The sequence below is a fragment of the Tauraco erythrolophus genome, chromosome 11, assembly GCF_009769465.1.
Source record: "Tauraco erythrolophus isolate bTauEry1 chromosome 11, bTauEry1.pri, whole genome shotgun sequence".
In the NCBI taxonomy this organism is placed as follows: Eukaryota; Metazoa; Chordata; class Aves; order Musophagiformes; family Musophagidae; genus Tauraco; species Tauraco erythrolophus.
Genome location: NC_141475.1, coordinates 3,393,687 through 3,411,965, shown reverse-complemented (window position 1 = coordinate 3,411,965; position 18,279 = coordinate 3,393,687). Strand labels below are relative to the sequence as shown.

The following is an 18,279-nucleotide window of genomic DNA, read 5'->3' as shown; positions in this document are numbered from 1 at the left end:
CTGAAAAACAATCAGTTCTTACCTACCTCAAGATTCTGACAGACTGACATTTAAAAAGGAAAAAAATACCAAGCATGACTGTCAATTTAAGGAGGCTTTAGGTAGAAGCAGGAAATTTCTGGCTGAAAGGGTGTAAAGGGGCAAACAATAACCACAGTTACTGTTCCTGTTAGGAAGCAGGGGTTCTCCTGTATCTTGATGACCGTTTGACGGATCCTCACAAGACTTGCTACAAGTTTGCTGTGTTTGATCTTATGAAACATCACATTTTACACCTGTCAGTGATAGTCTGACAGGTTTACTGGAGCCACACTCATCCTTGGGCAGGGCTGTTTCTATGTGGAAGCTCTTCATGATATCAGAGGATGACGTTTTTTGTGTTGAGCTGAAGGACCACCCTTTCCCATGAAGGCAGGTGTCTCTGTTTTGGGATGCAGGACTACCTCTGTTTGGCATCCTCAATGCCAAACATAATTTTTAGATTTGTAGCTTGACTTTGGCACTTGACTTCCAAGAGCGCCCTACCTCAGCAGGTATTTCACAGATACTCTCTGACATGAAGGAGTCCTCTGTGTTTCAATGGATGTGCCAGTCCATACTTTTCCTTCACTTGCTTTAGTGGTGTTGGATGTCTCCATCCAGGGATAGGGTTATCTGTTCAACTTCGTACTCAGAGGTAGGACCCTCTATGAAGCTCACATCTCTCAAGATGGCCTGCAAGGTTTCTTACTGTAAATTCAGGGACACTACATGCAAGTAATGTCTGACAACAGCGTGTAATATTGTATGTTAATGAGTAACTTCCATGCTTTGTGGTTGCAAAACTTCATAATTAGAGTGCCAGGCAGTTGCTGGAGGTCCTACGTATGACTTGTTTCATATTTGCGCTCTGGAGTAGGATTGAGCTTGGGCTTCCTGTCAAATGCCCACTGGGTGTGGAAGTGCTTTGAAGTCGAAACCTGATGGACACTCTTCCTCTAGTATCTCTCCACCTGAAGGCCATGTTGATTCCTGTCTAACTCAGAAAGTTCTAGGTTTAGATTTTCTTCAGTTTCTCAGTGGAGGATCCTTTGCTTGTTTTGTCTCTTGAGGTAGGATTCAGTACAGATCCTGCATCTGGATTTAGCTACCCCAGCTTGGATGCAAAATGGCTTTTGTGAAGTGAAAGACTTGGTTTCTCTGCTGTGAGAGATGTTCTCACTGTCAAAAGAAAATCTATACCAGAGAGAAACGTTATTCAAGTAGACTCAGTACTGTATCTGGTGTTAATTCAGGTCCAGGATATTGAGATATTTACTTGGACTTGAATAACCTGGCTTTGTCCAGCAATTCTGTCAAAAGTACATCTGTCAGCTATTTCTGTACCTCTTTGAGAGCACACTGGTGTTCTCACCCTTCTAGCTGAAACTATGAGTCTTGGTCAAAGCACCCCCTTTCTGCAGGATAGCTGGAAAAGTGGAGTTCAAACTGAGCCTTTACGTGTATAGTGGTTACTCATTTTGCACACTGGTCCATAGTCCTCCTGCCAGTGTAGGTGACATTTCTCATTGCTTTCCAGTAACAAGATGTCTTTGGATGTGTGCACTTCATGTCCATCTCCTGTTTGCTTTCCCTTCATCCTTGTGGGGTTTAATATTTCCCTTTGAATTACATGTTGAGAAAAGCTGCGTTTAGAGGGGGCTCCCATTAGCTTCTGTGAAGGCATCCCTTTTCTTTCCTGCTTTCATTTAGCAGTACTTGCAGCTAGTTGAAGTCCTTATGATTTACTGTCGCTCAATCTGAGTAAGCACGTGGATTATATGTCTCAAAAGAGTCAATTTACTTCTGATTCTTTGCCATTTTATTAAATAGTGGTCGTGTGTCTCTTTGGAGCTTGGTAGAGCTCAAACAGTTCGTGTTACTGATAAAGGCAGCTTTGCACGTGTTCAAAAATTCATTGGGGGAGAGTGCATGTTCTTCTGATCATGAGTGCAGATGTTATCCAAAAAAATTTTCACAGGGATTGTACCATTATTTTAAGCTTTCCATCTGCACTATGTCAGTCCTTCACTGAATGTTTGCAAGAGACAGTTGCAGTTGCACTCTACCTTGCCCTTTTCTTTAGCTGTCTGGTCCCACCAGCAGTGATCCCTTTTAAAGTAAGGGGTAAGGTAGACTACAGGTCTATCTTCTACCAGCTCTCTTCCAGAACTGAAATCCTATTCCTCTGCAGGAAAATTCTTAACATGTCTGCAATTGGAAGATGCAACCAAAAATGTTAACTTCATGTTCTTTATTAAAAGTTGTAGTAGAAACTGCCTGACAGTATACTCAAGTGATTGGTACCATGAGGATATTGTCCTAAGTGTAACCTTCAAGTTGCTTGCGTGTTGTTTTGTGTGCCAACAAAAAAAAACACTTTTGCTGTCGTGTCCATATTTCGCTACCATTTATCTAGTTTTAGCCATGTTGTTGACTATCTGGTTGTATTGAATAAGACTAACACGTGTCTAGATGTGAACTGGTAATCCCAGTGCTGGGAATTCACTACTTCCCTTGACGTGACAGTGGCTTTTAAGTTGTTCCTGAACAACTACTGATAAATAAAATATATGCACCTGACTGGATAAAGCCCTAAGCAGCTTGGTTGAATTTCATAGCTGACCCTGCTTTGAGCAGGAGGTCAAGCTGGAGACCTCCGGAGATCCCTACCAGCCTGATTTATTCTGTGCTCCTTGTGTGTACATCCACGTATGAGTGTGTAAATGTGTGTTTGATATTTATATGTAATTTCTAAAGATACATTGAGTGATTTCAGATATAGCTATAATAAATTTTCATTGTACTGGTTTTCTTTGCCCAGTCTGCCACTAAGAAACCTCGGAAGTCTCCAGCAGACAAGGGTCGTTCTGAATCTGGAGCCAGAGGAGCAAGTCGTGGAAGAGCTAATGGCCACCCTCAGCAGAATGGAGAAGGGGACCCTGTCACTTTGTTTGAGGTGGTTAAGCTGGGGAAGAGTGCTATGCAGGTACAGTAACTAATTGTGTTACCCTTTCACAATTCAGTATATCCTGTCTCTGGAAGTTCAGTCTAAGCTATGCTTTTGTAAACAGCTGTATTTTTCACAACCTGTATTGGTCCCATAGACTGTCTATGTATGATAAAGTAAGGGACAGAATGTGCTTTGGTCGAGTTGGGGACTGTCATATGTACTTCTGAAAGACAAGAGACAGATCAGAAAGCCATATATTTCCAATTCGCCGTTACAGTGTTCATTCTTCAAACTGAAAATACGTGTTGGTAATAAGCAGTCCATTAAAGAATATCCTGTAATAAGTTTTACATGAGGAAAATGTATATGATACTAGTGACGGATCCAAGGCTTTTTTTGATTGCCTTCCCCGCCCCCCCCTCCAAAAATACCTGCTGACACAAGCAGTTCTGGGTACTTTGCACTACAGTTTGTATTCTTCTTGCTGTCCCCACCAGAGTAGCAGGTGAAGGCTAAACTGGTTGCCTAGATTTCTTCTGTGTCTGAGGGACAGAGGTGGACACATCCTGAAGGCAAATTTTTCATTGTAAAATAAGTAGGTGTAAGATGTAGTGAGTCGCCTCTGGAAGTGTTTCTTGCTCCTTTATGTTTTGATCAATTTCAGAGTTTTTACAGGATTGATGGGGCCAGGTGAGTCCCACATCAAGAACCTCTATAGATGACTGGTTTTGCCAGTACTTTTATGCTTTTAGTAAGCTACTGTGCTTCAGCGATTTGGTTTTGGCATTCAAAGGAGAAACACTGTTTAAGCAAACCTTTATTTTACATTTCAACAAAACAGGACTCTTGCAGTGTCAGTTAATTTGTTTTGTCTTTGTGGTGCAAATATGAGAACATTACAAATTAGGAAAATTGGGGGCCAAGTCCCCTTTTCAGTATTACTTTTGGTGTAACTAAAAGCTGAGTCTAATATCAACTCCCAAAGGAATCTAGTCCTCCAAATAAGTGAAAGCTGTTGAAAATTTTCTCTTAGTCTCAAATCTGTAGAAGGTCTAAGATGTTATTTTAAATGAGTAGTAAGCAGGAAGAAAATGAGAATTTTTATTCTTCATAGTTGCTCTATTTACTGTTATTCAGGATTGACCCTTCTTATCTAGGAGGTGAAGACAGAACAAATTTACTCTTAACAAAGCTGCAGATTATTTGTGCTGCTTCTTCCTACATGTTGTAACTCAGGGCTTCCAACTTTGCTTGGTTTTCAGCACTTTTTCAAATTTCGTTTTTGGCAGGATTTGAGGAAACATCTGGAGTCTATTTGCTGGTTTTACTGTGGAACAGAACATACAATATGCTTTATGTAGTATGTTTGTCTTAGAGTTATTGACATTTGCAGGAGTCAAATGAAGAGGAAGGAGTGATTGCTTTGGTATTTGGCTGTGTGTGTGTGGAATTGACTGCGATACATTTCATCTGTTTCAAAAGAGATGCCCTTGGAAGGCTTCTGCAAATGAAATGCTAAAAATGAATTGTCTGCATGTTTGTATTAAGAAACCTTTGGAATTTAAATACAAAGGAATTATTTTTAGAAATTTTGTGTTTGTATATGCATATGTAGATGGTTGTGTGTCTGTATATTTGTGTATCTGTACGTGTGCACGTACACATATTCACATACTTAAAATGTGCCCAGCCTACACATGTGAGACGTAAGTAGACAGCACATTTTAAGCAGTGGAGAAATGATAAGCAAATAGTAAAGGAATAGGCAAGTTTATTTGAAAGCCTGATGTGCAAACAGACATAAAAGATTTGTGCCAAATTTAGTAGCACCAATCCTAATTTCAAGAGTGTGTCTCGCTTGTGCACCTTTGAAAATTTTGCTCTTGGTAAAAATATTCCCAGAAAAAGAAAGAAACTCTAAAGTGTGGAAAGATGATGCAATTAAAATGTGATTTAGTATTTTTCAACTTGCACTTCTAATCCCATATGAAATCAAGGTTCTATAAACAAAATTTACTAGTGTCTTTATATTCTTTTTCCTTAATAGCTTAGAGATTTTGATGTAACCATTAGGAATGCTGGGCATTTTTGTTTTTCATGGTTTCGATGCAGGTTTTTTGTGGCCAATTTTAGCAATTTTGTTAGTATTGCAAATTTTCAGACAAGAGCCATATATCTGAATTGAGGTCAGAACCTCAATATTTGTTTTTTTCCATGTAATATGAACCTACATTTTTCTATACTGTTTTTTTAAGTTTGCTTCCAGCAATGAAAGCCCTGAAAAATTCAGTTAATATATTCTGAGATTACACGGGAATTTTACTTCATGTGCTTTCATTTCTGATCTGTCTGCTCCTGCTGTTTGCTCTCAGGATTTGTTTTAGTTGTTAGAGTTTTCTGGTTTGTGTTGCCAGCTCATGGAAGTCTGTAGCTGAATTCAATTCTCGCTTCTTTCAAGTTTGTCCTCTATTTTGGTTCTCATAGCAGGATTCATTTACTTCTCTTCAGGCCTACTGCTGTTTGATTCTTCCAGGGAAACAAAGTTAGGTTAATATTTTGTATTTCAAGTTAACATAACTGCAGAGCTGCTCTTTGTGCATAACTCTCTGCCTCTGTTATGAAGTGCTAGTTGTGTTGGTGTTAAGTCTCATTTGAACTCTATAAATCACTTTGATACCCACGTTAACGTGGTGTAAAATTCTTGTCACTGTTTTTTAATTTGATCTGTAACCTTTTGTACAGTTAGTTGCTTCAGAATTTTTTCTGTTGGCAGCTCTCTATATGAAGTGTGATGTGACCTGCTGTTGGTGTTTTCTGCGGGTACATTTTGTTAGTCCAGTAAGGCTGTTCATAGAGCTTTTTTAGGTTCTATGTTTTTTTTTTTCTTAGGCAAACACGGTACTCTTCTACTTCTTGTCATTTGTCTCATTTATTTTATTCTTTTTCCTTGAATGTTTTTATGGATACAGCTATGTCTCTTATATTTCCCCACTCTAAATCTCTGTAGGCATAATGGACTGTATCACAGTTTCTCATGTGCTGAGCTGCCTGAGTTTTACACTGGTGGGAACGAAGAGCGTGGGTGAACCTCCGCTTCTCCAGCTGAGCCCCCGGTACAGAGCCTGACTTGTACCTGAAATCTTCACAGATGCTCTGTGTTGGTCTCTGACCCTGACATTAAGCTGGCAGTGAAGTGAAGAGCATGTGATGATCTCTAGTTTTGTTTAGGCCTTAGATGGAAAATGTGTTATAAGTAAATTATGACCAATTAGCTGTAATGAAGTTTGCACTTGCGTGTTGGCCAAACCAAGCATAGAAGTGTTCTGCTTTCTCGTGTGCAAAGGGGATTTGTGCCTTCCCCTGAGCATCAGAGAGAATAATCAGTAATCGTAATTGGTGTTCGATACCAAAACATGAACAGGTCTGTGCCTCGATTACTCTGTAATATTATGTGCATTACCAGTTACCCTTAATTGATGTTAGATGTTCACTACAGACTAGGTGCTGATTTTTGAAAAAAATGTTTGACCCCTCTGCTTATGCTCAGGTAATAAAAGTAATCTTGATGTCAGTTAGGCATGGTTCAGAGTAAATATGATTCCATTATACGCTAACAAGCATTTCAGGAGATGTATCCAAAGAGAGTGTGTTGAAATAGAATTTTGTATTGTGGCACCAGTTCTCCTTTGTCTCTCCAGAAATCAAGAACGTATGTGGTTCCTCACTGTTCTTGCCTGCACACCTTGGCGCACATGGATTTGAGTCCTTTGAGGTTCCCTCCCTGTTGGAGTAAAGCTGTATTTGTAGCACTGCTTTACCCTGGCGTGAGAAATTTTTTTTTTCTTACGTTCCAGTTCTTCAGATTTTTGTCGCCTTTGCACCTGCTGGGCTCATGTTGGCAAGCTGTGACTCTTGTTCACAGTGCTATACTGGCCAGTAAGTTTGTGTATCAAAGCAGGAACATCATGAGACCTTTTTTTTCCTTCAGTTGCCTATCTGAAAGGATTAAAAATCTGTCATTAATATTAATATAAAATATTTCTGCAACATTAATGATATTTTCAGTATTATTTTCAATATTACACTGATGTTCAGTGTTTATCCACCTGTCTGTTGCAGACCGACGTTCAAAATTAGTACATGCAAAAATAAAGGGTATGCATCCCTCGTAATTACACGTTTGATCTGTTGAAAATAATATGAAAGAGGTAAGGGAAACACTCACACCGCTTTTAGCAGTGCTCTTTTTTTGTTCTTTATGCATTAGCATCTTACTGGTGTGGTTAACCAGTTATTTTATCATAATGTATCAAGTTTGGATGACTGTCATCAACATCTGTATCTGAAATTCTTTTCTGATTGAAATTCCTAGTACTTCCAGTTCCTCTTTCCATCACAGATTTGATGATCTGTACAAGAAATGCAAGATAGTCAGTTCTTCCAAAGAGCTGATATGTCTTTGTGTGTCTTGTTAACATGACATATCCTATATTATTTCAGTAGTATTTCATATTTTTGTATTTTCATAGCATTTAGGGCAGAAATAGACCTTTAAGGTCTAAATGCTACCTATGCTACCTTCCTGCATAGCTTAGCCCATGGAATTGGACGTATTCCTGTATTAAGTCAACAGCTTCTTTTACCACTCTCATTTTTCTATAGTAGTAGTAATATTAGATTCCATTATTTAGACGTTTGGATGAGCCAACCTTAGCGACTGTAGAGGCAGAGCCGAAGTTTTGAACATCATTGTTCTCCCTCAGGTCTTGCTGCAGTAGGTGCTCCACTGTCCTGGTGGTCACAGGTGCCTTGGCCACTGCAGTGGGTGCTGGGCTGGTGAATGTGGAGCAGGAGATGGCACTCGCCTCGGAGAAGGCATCTGGTGGCCCCCCAGAGAGTGGGGCTGCTCCTTGGGCTGGCTTCTCCCAGGGAAGGAGTTGCTAGGAGAGCAAACCCCAGTGACTGCACAGCTTTATCAGCCAGTTCTTAACGCGTCCTGCATGGATTAAGCTTTGCTTTGCTTACTTCTCTCAACTCCCTGGAGTTTTATCTCACAGTTATTTTACTCACATAATCATTATGCAATATAGATAATCCTAATGTTCCTTAGACCTTCCAGTGGTTCTGCTTAAAAAGAATTGTTGTATGCCTGATTTAATCTTGCATAAACTGAGGCTGCTGTTGAACACATCGGTCCCACCTTCTCCTACAGCTGATGTTTTTTACACCTTTCTTGTGCGTTTTGTGGTCACACCAAGAAATAGATTTACCTAGAACCTGACACTTTGGTGGATTTTTTTCAGCTGGATCAGCTTCCTAATTCAGCTCAGCTCTGGCAGCAGCTCTGCCTTACTCTTGATTAGAGTGATTGTGTAACCCTCACCATATCTACCTGAGCTTAAAAACACCGGAGCAGCAGTAACTGCATTGTACCAGAAGTCCAATATCTTGTCTCTGACAGTGGCAGTTAAGAAAGAGAATAAGAAGACAAAGTATTTTGGGAATCCTCTCTGCCTCTGACTGCAGCTCAGAGTCCATGTGACATCTGTGTTTTCAGTAGCCTTAATGGCTTTGTCTTCCCTGAGGTTGTCTCTTCTCCCTACTAGAAGTCTTCTTTGCTGGATAGTGTCTCTGCATCTGCCTCTCCCTTCTGGGAGAGAAGGCCTGTGAAGATCAACAATATAAAGACACACGATATTATCTATGGTTTTTGTGTTAAAGGCATGTTTTAGTTGAATTGTCCTTTGTCGTATTTTAACGATACTGTATTCTCCCACTTGAAGGACAGATACTGACTTCTGTTTTCCTCAAACTGTCTCAGAAACTCCTTAGGAGTTTAAATATACGTTCTCCAAAGTTTGCAGGATAAAATAACTGCAACTATTATTGTCACTTCAACTAGTATTTAGTTTTCATGTTGCTAGATGGATTTCTTCTGCAGCCTAGTCTGGCTTTGCTTTTGGTTGCATGCTACTGAACTGAAAGAAAAAACCAAAACTAGGTACATGTTTGCATGCTTCTTATACTAGGAACAATTTAGCCACGCGATGAAGCATTAATTAATTAGAGGGGCATCCCTTAACACCAAATGAGTTTTTCTACAGTCATGGCACAAGGCTTCTTTTCCCTTGTGATGTAATAAGATGTAGGCAGATTTTGCTGCTGATGTGAACACATGTCCCAGTAGTGCAGCATGTGAAAACTTTTATACCTGAAAATACCCATTATCCTTAAAGCCACAGAAGTCTTTTGCCCTCTAGAATGTCATCATTTTTTGAAGTATCTGGGGTGATCTGTGAACTCTTTACAAATTGTGCTAGCAAAGTAACTTGAATCATGTTTTTTAATAAATCGATGGGCCTCTCTTACCGGAATAACTGATTTTATTTCTGCACTCCTCTGAGGATATTTTGTTCTTATGTTCAATGTGTGTCAGTAGTTTTGATGCTTTGTAGCATCTCAGAACCATGCATGTCCATGACTGGCCCAGCTTAAACATCCTCTTGGAAATTGTGTTAACATGTCATTTGTGAAAGATTAGCACCGACAAAAATTCTGAACCACAGTAGAACATGCTCGTGACGAGCGCTCATCCCTGGTAGTTCTCGTGATTTTAATCCATTTGAAAAAATTTTTCCAGTATCTTTTATGCACGTAAGTGTAATGCCAGTTAAATTGTGCCATTCTAATACTCTCATAGAGAACTAATTATTTTTATCTTTCGGTATGTATTTTTTTCTCACGAATGGTTCCATATAACGTATTACACTTATTTCCCCACATAATGATACTTAATGCCCATTCTGTTGTGGAGAACTAGGTATTTCTATAAAATGCCAAGCACGGATTTCTCTTAGGGAGAGTATGAATCCCTTAGTTTTATTGGGAATAAGTACTTCTAGGATTTTATTCATTTCTTCTCTGTTCTTCAGGGGGAAAAAAAAAAAATATATATAGGTAGATCCTGCATAAAGCAGATTCTCCCATCTTTGTGGTGAAAAAACAAGCAACAGATATTGTTACGTTAAAGTGAGATTTTTAAAAAAGAATAGTTTTGGCTTTTCAGAAAGTGCTTGCTAGGTGTTAGCAAAGTGTGAACTCTCATAATTTAAAATTACAATCTTTAGAGGAAACAGAATGAACTGCACCTTCTCAATCTACACTTCTTTGTTGTTAACCTTATATTAGGTTTTTCAATGAGTGTATTTTAGACTTACTGCCTGCAGTTTGCAGTGCAACCAAACAGTCATCTTGAAGTCCAACATACAATCTTGCATTGCACATGCTGTCACATACTGGGAACCACCTTCTCCCCAGTAACTGTCTGTGTAATCACAGAATCACAGAATGTTAGGGATTGGAAGGGACCTCAAAGGATCATCTAGTCCAATCCCCCTGCTGGAGCAGGACCACCTAGATCAGATCACACAAGAACGCGTCCAGGTGGGTTTGGAACATCTCCAGAGAAGGAGACTCCACAACCTCTCTGGGCAGCCTGTTCCAGTGTTCTGTTACCCTACTGGGAAGAAGTTCTTCCTCATGTTTAAGCAGAACCTCCTATGTTCCAGCTTAGATCCTTTTCCCCTTGTCCTATCATGGGATGCCACTAATTACTTCAGTCTTCACAAAACTTGACCTTAAAAGACTTTTTATTCTTTAAAAAAAAAATCTGCACAGATTCACTTAAAAACCCCTTTTATGCAGGGCATTGTAAGTCTTTCACTACTTCCCTTCCTTTTGCTATGTTCTTATTTACAGTGTACTCTGAGCTCTTCTCACTGTCTGTTAAAGCATGGTTTTTAGCTTTTATCTTCTCTTCAGGCTGCTCTTTATACAGGTAGTTGAAATCTTTAGTTTCACTGTGCTTTCGTTTTTGTTTTAGTAAGCTTTGAATTTCATTTGAGTAACTTTTTTTTTGGCACAAGATGTTGGTAGAAGCCATACTGCTTTGATTTTGTTTTTTTTCCCTACTTTTAATGTAGTACACACATTCTAGTCATTTCTTGTTCTGTCATGTTCACTGTAAACGAAGCACATCTACAATCAGTTGTATGAAATGGCAAATTATTTTAAACATTCTTTATACTTGATTTGCCGTGGTTTACAGTTGACTCAGATCTTACACTTGAGCATGCACTTCGTATATAGCGTCATTTGTTGTGACTTTGTATTAGTAGTGCTGTTGCCAGATTGTTACTTAATTTGAATTGTGAAATAGCTTTATTTGAAATCAACTTTCATTAATATTTAGTGGGACTGTGCTAATTTACACGAGCTGGCAAAGTATCATCTGCATTAGTCCCTCTAGTTCCTCCAGCACTTAATGCTCCTAAATGTAGTAATGTTCTTGCACTGAAGGAATATGAAATGGGCTCAGAGTTGTAAAGCCTCCAGGAGGTAATAAGATAACTAGCTTCATTATTTCATTCATTGCATCAGACTTTTGCTTTTACTGGCAATCCGAGCTGCTGTTTCTCTTCAGTGTTATAAAATGTTGCTATTTATCTCTTAGCAGACTTGGAGATGTGAAGGTCAATATATCTGCAAGTCTCTGGGATTGATTTTAAGTTGTTTACTCAGACTATGGATCTGTTGTGCTACTTACTTGACTTTCTTTAAGCTTCTTATTTCTGTAGGGTTGCCTATTTGGCATATTTTTCAAATTATGCTGCATGGTAGCTCTTAAAACAGAGTCACCGGAGAGTTAATTTCTGTGAGATTCTCTTGAAAGCTGTTCCAGGCTTTTGAAAATCTCTGTACCAACTATGTATTTGTACTATACATCGTCTGTCATTTGCAGATGACCTTGATTTTTCACTCAATTCTCGTACGAATAGAAACATTTTCAGCTTAAAATAAAAATGCCTAAGAGTCTCATTTTTGTCACATGCACTTGTATGGACTTGTTCTGCCCACTGACCCAGAGATGTGGTGCATCTATGTGTGTATATATGTACGTGTATACGTGTGTGTGTGGGTGTACGTATGTGTAGCTGTTTTCTGACAGCAGGGAGTCAAAGGGGGTCATGTGGGTGTTAATAGAATAATCTCGAGGTTTTATCTATGTAACTGAGCTGGATAACTTTTTACTTTGTTTAAAATTTAGTTCCAGTGCTCCTCGCCTCACTCTGATCTGGTAATGAAGATGAGAAGCTCAGGAGTGTTTTTTTTTTGTGAAATTTCTCATTTGTTGTGCTTCAGAACCTAGTTGTCAGGGGAGCGTTTTCCTTGTGCATGTGCACTGGATTTGGTGAATCCCAAAAGCATAGATTTCCTGCGCCAGGGCAGAGCACTGCAGCACATGTACTGTAACTCTTGTGCGTCCCAGGAATGCTGAATTTATCATGTATTTCATGCACAGCATGCAAGTGCGCATTTCCTTACGATAAATCCATCCTCCCTACTGCGTCTGAATGTAAAAGCATCTGGAAGCAGGTGGGTACCACTAGAACAGCTCTTGCAATCTATTTCTGCCATCTTTCATAAGTGTTTTGCAGAAGTAGGCAACAGGACTCTTGTGGGGATGAATTCTTCTGGTGGATGGAGCCCACTTGTAGCTGCCTCCTTTGCAAAGAGCTATCTGGTCCTTCCCTCTTCCTGTCACTGCCTTCCCTGCAGTATCGGTTCTGTGTTTGGGACAGCCGACGGGGAAGGGGCCAGGACAGGGTATCTCTGGGCAGGATGGTGACCGAATGGGAGTTGTTGCTGTGAGAACTGTTCATGTAGTTTGCTCTTGGCTTATGTCTGAGAAGCTCTTGAAAACAGGGTGGCTGGTTGGAGTCAGCTAACAGGATAAAACCATCCTGGAGGGTTTGCTGTAACCTGTGGACTGTTGGCTAGAAATTCTTGGTTTTAATAGAAGTCTTTCTGTGCATGTTTATGTAAAATAATTCATTTTCTGGCAACCATTGTGTGTTGCACCATTTGCTACACTATTGCCTGTTGTTTGATTTCTTTTTCACTCGTATTTGACCTTTTTCCTGGTATTCAGATTACTGCTGTTTTTTCTTGGTTCAGTTGATACTTGTCTCTGTTTTAGGTCCGTGTGTTGTTTTTATTTTTTTCATCCTAGCGTTTTCCGTTTTTGTAGCTCTTTTCTGTTACACCAAAAGTCAACAGTTTGATTAAATTCCAACTGTTGTAGCATATGTAGGCTGGCTTCTTTAATCTCCTGTTGCCTTAAACTGTAATCTCTAAAAAAATTTACCAACAAGCATGCCAAATGTGCATGAGGGGTTGAACGATGTAGATCTGTGGGTGTTATTTTGATACACTGAAAATACCCCTCTCATTTTCAGGGATTCAGAATTTTAGTTAAAGCTTTGTCAATCCTCTGCTTGGTCCAGGTGGCCCAGGAGGCAATCTTTGCCTGCACTCCCTGCTCAGAACCTTCACTCTGATTTTGTGGCTTTCTTTGTCTACTGCCACCACTAAAGACCCTGCATTGCCTCAAGTCTGGTCCGTGATCTCGAGATCAGCTGCTTGGCTTTATTTCTCTGTGAACTGCGTTATGGTTCCAGGTTGAAAATACAAGTGCTATACTAGATAGGAGAAAGTGAGCCCTCAGTGCCCAAGGACATAGCATGCCCCTCACAGTTCTTCTTGTATGAAGAGACAAAAAGTACCAGAAGGGAGATGAGCTGCACCGATGCTGCGGTTTTGAGGTAGACCCGCAAAAATCAATTAAATAAATTGTTTAAAAGGAGAAGAAACAAAACCGAAAGATATTCCTCCAGATCTCTCCCCTCCGGTCCCCTTTTTCAGTGCAGACGGGTTCGCTGGCAATATTTATAGCACAGTCCAGAAAGAGTTGCAGTCGTATTGCGGAAGGGGCAGTGTGTTGCAGCAAAACATGGAGCAACATTGAATACGGAAAGGAATCTCTCAGGCCAGCCTTGCTTCTGCAGGCTATGTTTTATGTGCAGCTAGGCTGTGGACAGCGCACAGATAAAAGTGTTATATCATCTGAGGTTTCCCAGGCTCAGAGAAGAAGATAGTAGACTTCAGAAACTGTTTAGAGATGTGTGACAAGAGTGAGCAAAGCTAAAGATATGGAATTATTTCTGTGCAAGCCACATGGCACAGAGTACGGCTCTTCTGCATGAAAAGAGGTGACCAGATGGAAGCATGGAAAATACAAATAGGGGCTTGAGGTTTGTTGTCTTCTCCCATAAGAATTAGATGGCATCAAATAGATCTAGCACTTGGCAAGTTTAAAACAAAAGAATTATTCTTTTTTTAACCCTTGAGGCACATTGCTGCAAGAGAAAGTAGATATAAAACTTCCCAGTCCAGACAAACAGATTCATGAGAGAAGAAATATGCTAAGGTCTTAGGGGTCTGGGAGAGTAATTCGGAGGTATCAGTATATTCTTACCCTGTTGTTCCTCTCTGCCCTTCATGTATAAGCCCTGTTGGGCAGGTGGACCTGTGGTCTGACCCAGCACAGCTGCTGTTTTCTTCAGTGGAAAAAAAATAGCCGCTGGCAGTTGCACATTGTTCTGATATCTACGCTAGTGTAGCTGTTCAAACAAATGCTTCAAGTTGGTAGCACACCAGCACTCTGGTCATTAAGCTCTGTCAATATTTGGTTTAGTAAATAATTTTTACATTTGGCTACATTTGGTTTTATGTGCCCTGGAGAGTTCTGCTGATTGATTGAAATGATTGATACTTACAGGAAAAGGCCAAAACTCATGATGAAATAGCAGTGAAGCATTCTAGATAATGCGTCTGCTTGGGACCAGACGAGGTGCATCCGTGGGTCCTGCGGGAACTGGCTGATGAAGTTGCTAAGCCACTATCCATCATATTTCAGAAGTCCTGGCAATCTGGTGAAATTCCCAATGACTGGAAAAGGGGAAACATAGCCCCCATCTTTAAAAAGGGGAAAAAAGAAGACCCAGGGAACTACAGGCCAGTCAGTCTCACCTCTGTGCCTGGCAAGATCATGGAGCAGATCCTCCTGGCGACTATGCTAAGGCACATAGAAAACAAGGAGGTGATTGGTGACAGCCAACATGGCTTCACTACGGGCAAATCCTGCCTGACTAATTTGGTGGCCTCCTATGATGAGGTTACAGCATTGATGGATAGGGGAAGAGCAACTGACGCCATCTACCTGGACTTATCCAAAGCATTTGATACTGTCCCACACAACATCCTTGTCTCTAAACTGGAAAGACATGGTTTTGTTGGATGAACCACTCGGTGAATAAGGAATTGGCTGGATGGTCGCACTCAAAGAGTTGTGGTCAACGGTTCAATGTCCACATGGAGGCCAGTGACGAGTGGTGTTCCTCAGGGGTCAGTACTGGGGCCAGTGCTATTTAACATCTTTGTTGGAGACATGGACAGTGGGATTGAGTGCACCCTCAGCAAGTTTGCAGATGACACCAAGTTGTGTGGTATTGTGGACACGCTGGAGGGAAGGGATGCCATCCAGAGGGACCTTGACAGGCTGGAGAGATGGGCCTGTGAGAACCTCATGAAGTTCAACAAGGCCAAGTGCAAGGTCCTGCACGTGGGTCGGGGCAATCCCAAGCACAGGTACAGGCTGGGCGGAGAATGGATTGAGAGCAGCCCTGAGGAAAAGGACTTTGGGAGTACTGGTGGATGAGAAGCTCAACATGAGCCGGCAATGTGCGCTGGCAGCCCAGAAAGCAAATCGTGTCTTGGACTGTATCAAAAGAAGTGTGGCCAGCAGGTCGAGGGAAGTGATTCTGCCCCTCTACTCAGCTCTTGTGGCACCCCACCTAGAATACTGCATTCAGCTCTGGAGTCCCCAACATCAGAAGGACATGGAGCTACTGGAGCGAGTCCAGAGGAGGGCCACGAAGATGATGCGAGGGCTGGAGCACCTCTGCTATGGAGACAGGCTGAGAGAGTTGGGGCTGTTCAGCCTGGAGAAGAGAAGGCTCTGGGGTGATCTTTTAGGAGCTTTCCGGTACCTAAAGGGGGCCTACAGGAAAGCTGGAGAGGGACTTTCTACAAGGGCATGTAGTGATAGGACAAGGGGCAATGGCTTTAAACTGAAAGAGGGGAGATTTCGATTAGATATAAGGAAGAAATTTTTTACATTGAGGGTGGTGAGGCACTGGCACAGGTTGCCCAGAGAAGTTGTGACTGCCCCATCCCTGGAAGTGTTCAAGGCCACGTTGGATGAGGCTTTGGACAACCTGGTGTAGTGGAGGATTTCTCTGCCCATGGCAGGGGGGTTGGAACTAGATGATCTTTGAGGTCCCTTCCAACCCGAACCATTCTATGATTCTATAACTGGTTTTGTGCTGCTGCTTCATGTTTCCTCGACTTGTGTGAAATTAATTTGAGACCAAGACTTCCTTTTTAATTTCTTCTAAGGAGCAGATGGACCTCTTCATAAGAGCACTTCTACTGTGCGTGTGTGTGTGTATTGGTGGACAAATCCTGCAAAAACTTAGTTTCCTGGCAAATTGAATGTTTAGAGATTCATGCTGGTTGTTGAATAACATAGTACCCATAGTCTTTTCCTGTCTTGGGCTGGGAGCGAGTGTAGTGATCTGTGTTAAACACGGAGCGTTTTGGCTCAGTTCGCAGAGTTGTGCATATCTCTAGTACGTACACAAATGTTTTCTTGCTGCTTCCCTTTTCTTGTGCTTTTGCTAAGGTCTTACTGGCCATCAGGGGGGTTTGCACTTGGGTAAGCTGGAAACCTCAGAGAGATTTTCCAAGGTCCTGTCCTCATACCTACCAGTTTAGTAAGAGGCAAAATTTTTCTAAGAGGTCGAATTGTTTGGATTCGTCTTTTCTATTCATTCTTTTTTAGCATGGTTGGAAGCTGGTTGCATGGGGATGGGGGGTGTGTGTGTGTGTGTTTAGGATTTTTTTAAAATTATTTTTATAGAAATTCATCGTAAATCTAAACTCTCCCAAATAAAATAGTCCCTTTTGAAAGGTGTGCTCTGATAGCGTAATCAAGCTCCTCTTAATGAATGCTGCCACATATACGGAGCAGTAAAATTATTTTTTTTCTCATAAAATAAGTAAAATGTAATATTTGGTTACATTAAATATACACAGTTCTTAAGGATGAAGCAGGCTGAAGAAGGACCTCACACAATCCTCTTGCTGTTGTAGAAGAGTTTTTAAGCATTTCTAATGTTATTTTGTTTGCTTTGTCCTCTTTGCTTCGTTTTATCTACATCTGGAGTTTTGCAGACTGAGTTTTGCACAGCTTCGATAGGGTTCCATAGGCAGAACTGTAGGGTAACGTATCTGTATGGGAAGCAGCTATAGGCTTTGCCCCTGCATTCCTTTCAGCTGATGTGGATCTGTATTAACTCTTTCTGATGCCGTGATTGCATTTTTATGTTGACTGGCAAAATTCATTTAGTGCCCTTTCTCATCAAGCTGCAGAGACGCTGATCTCTGGGGACACAAAATGTGCATGACGAATGACAAACGGTTTTGATACCTGTATGCTTTCTGTCCTTCTCCCTGCTATTACTTGTAACAATGACTGCGTGCTACGCCTGCGTGTCAGTGATTATAAAAATGTCTCCTGGCTACTTATAGTTCTGAGTGCAGTTTGAAACTGTGACTCAGCTTCCTATGCTGTGGTCCGGGTGACTTGTTGGCCCCCAAACACTGTAAGACCAGCTTCTGTGTATTATTTTGAGTCACAAAGTATTCCTCATTGCATTCTGTCCTCCTGAAGTGTTTCTGAATGACTGATAACACTACTTTGGCCTTTATAAATACTGAGATGTTCACTATGCAATATAAATTCAGTTTCTATCCCAAAGTCTTTCTGCTCGTCAGTTTTCTGGGAATATATGCTGGTCATTCTGAATGGAATCACAGTTTGTTTTTTCAACACAATTTTGAAACTGGATAAATATTGCAAGTAGAGTTTTGAGGAATTACAGTAATTTGAGTTTGAACCTGTGTTTATACAATTATAATACCAGGAAACAATGCATGTAGTTCTGTTCTCTAATGATATTTGTTCTGTCTCCACCCTGAGAGAAGGTTTATAGATTTCTGAATTTACACACGTGTGTGATTGTGCAAAATAAATGCTCAGTTATAAAATTATATTCTAAAAAGAATAAGTCATTTGCCTTTAATAAAACACTTTTTAACAGTCTCTGATAAGTATTCTTTTTTTCTTGACAGTCTGTGGTGGACGACTGGATTGAATCATATAAACAAGACAGGGACATAGCACTTCTGGATTTAATCAACTTCTTTATCCAGTGTTCAGGATGTCGAGGTACAGCACGTTGGAAATGAGTTGTATGGAATAAATCTGACAGTCATGCAAACGT

General features: G+C 40.7%; 1 protein-coding gene across 1 annotated transcript in view; it reads left to right on the top strand.

The window, feature by feature from the left end:
- The window catches only part of STAG1 (STAG1 cohesin complex component), a 170,082-nt gene that overhangs the window by 28,954 nt on the left and 122,849 nt on the right, over positions 1–18,279 (top strand). The window contains exons 4-5 of the mRNA XM_086618038.1: positions 2,843–3,007; positions 18,128–18,224. Of these exons, the coding sequence (XP_086474164.1) occupies positions 2,843–3,007; positions 18,128–18,224 (262 nt within the window). The remainder of the gene's footprint in view (positions 1–2,842; positions 3,008–18,127; positions 18,225–18,279) is intronic.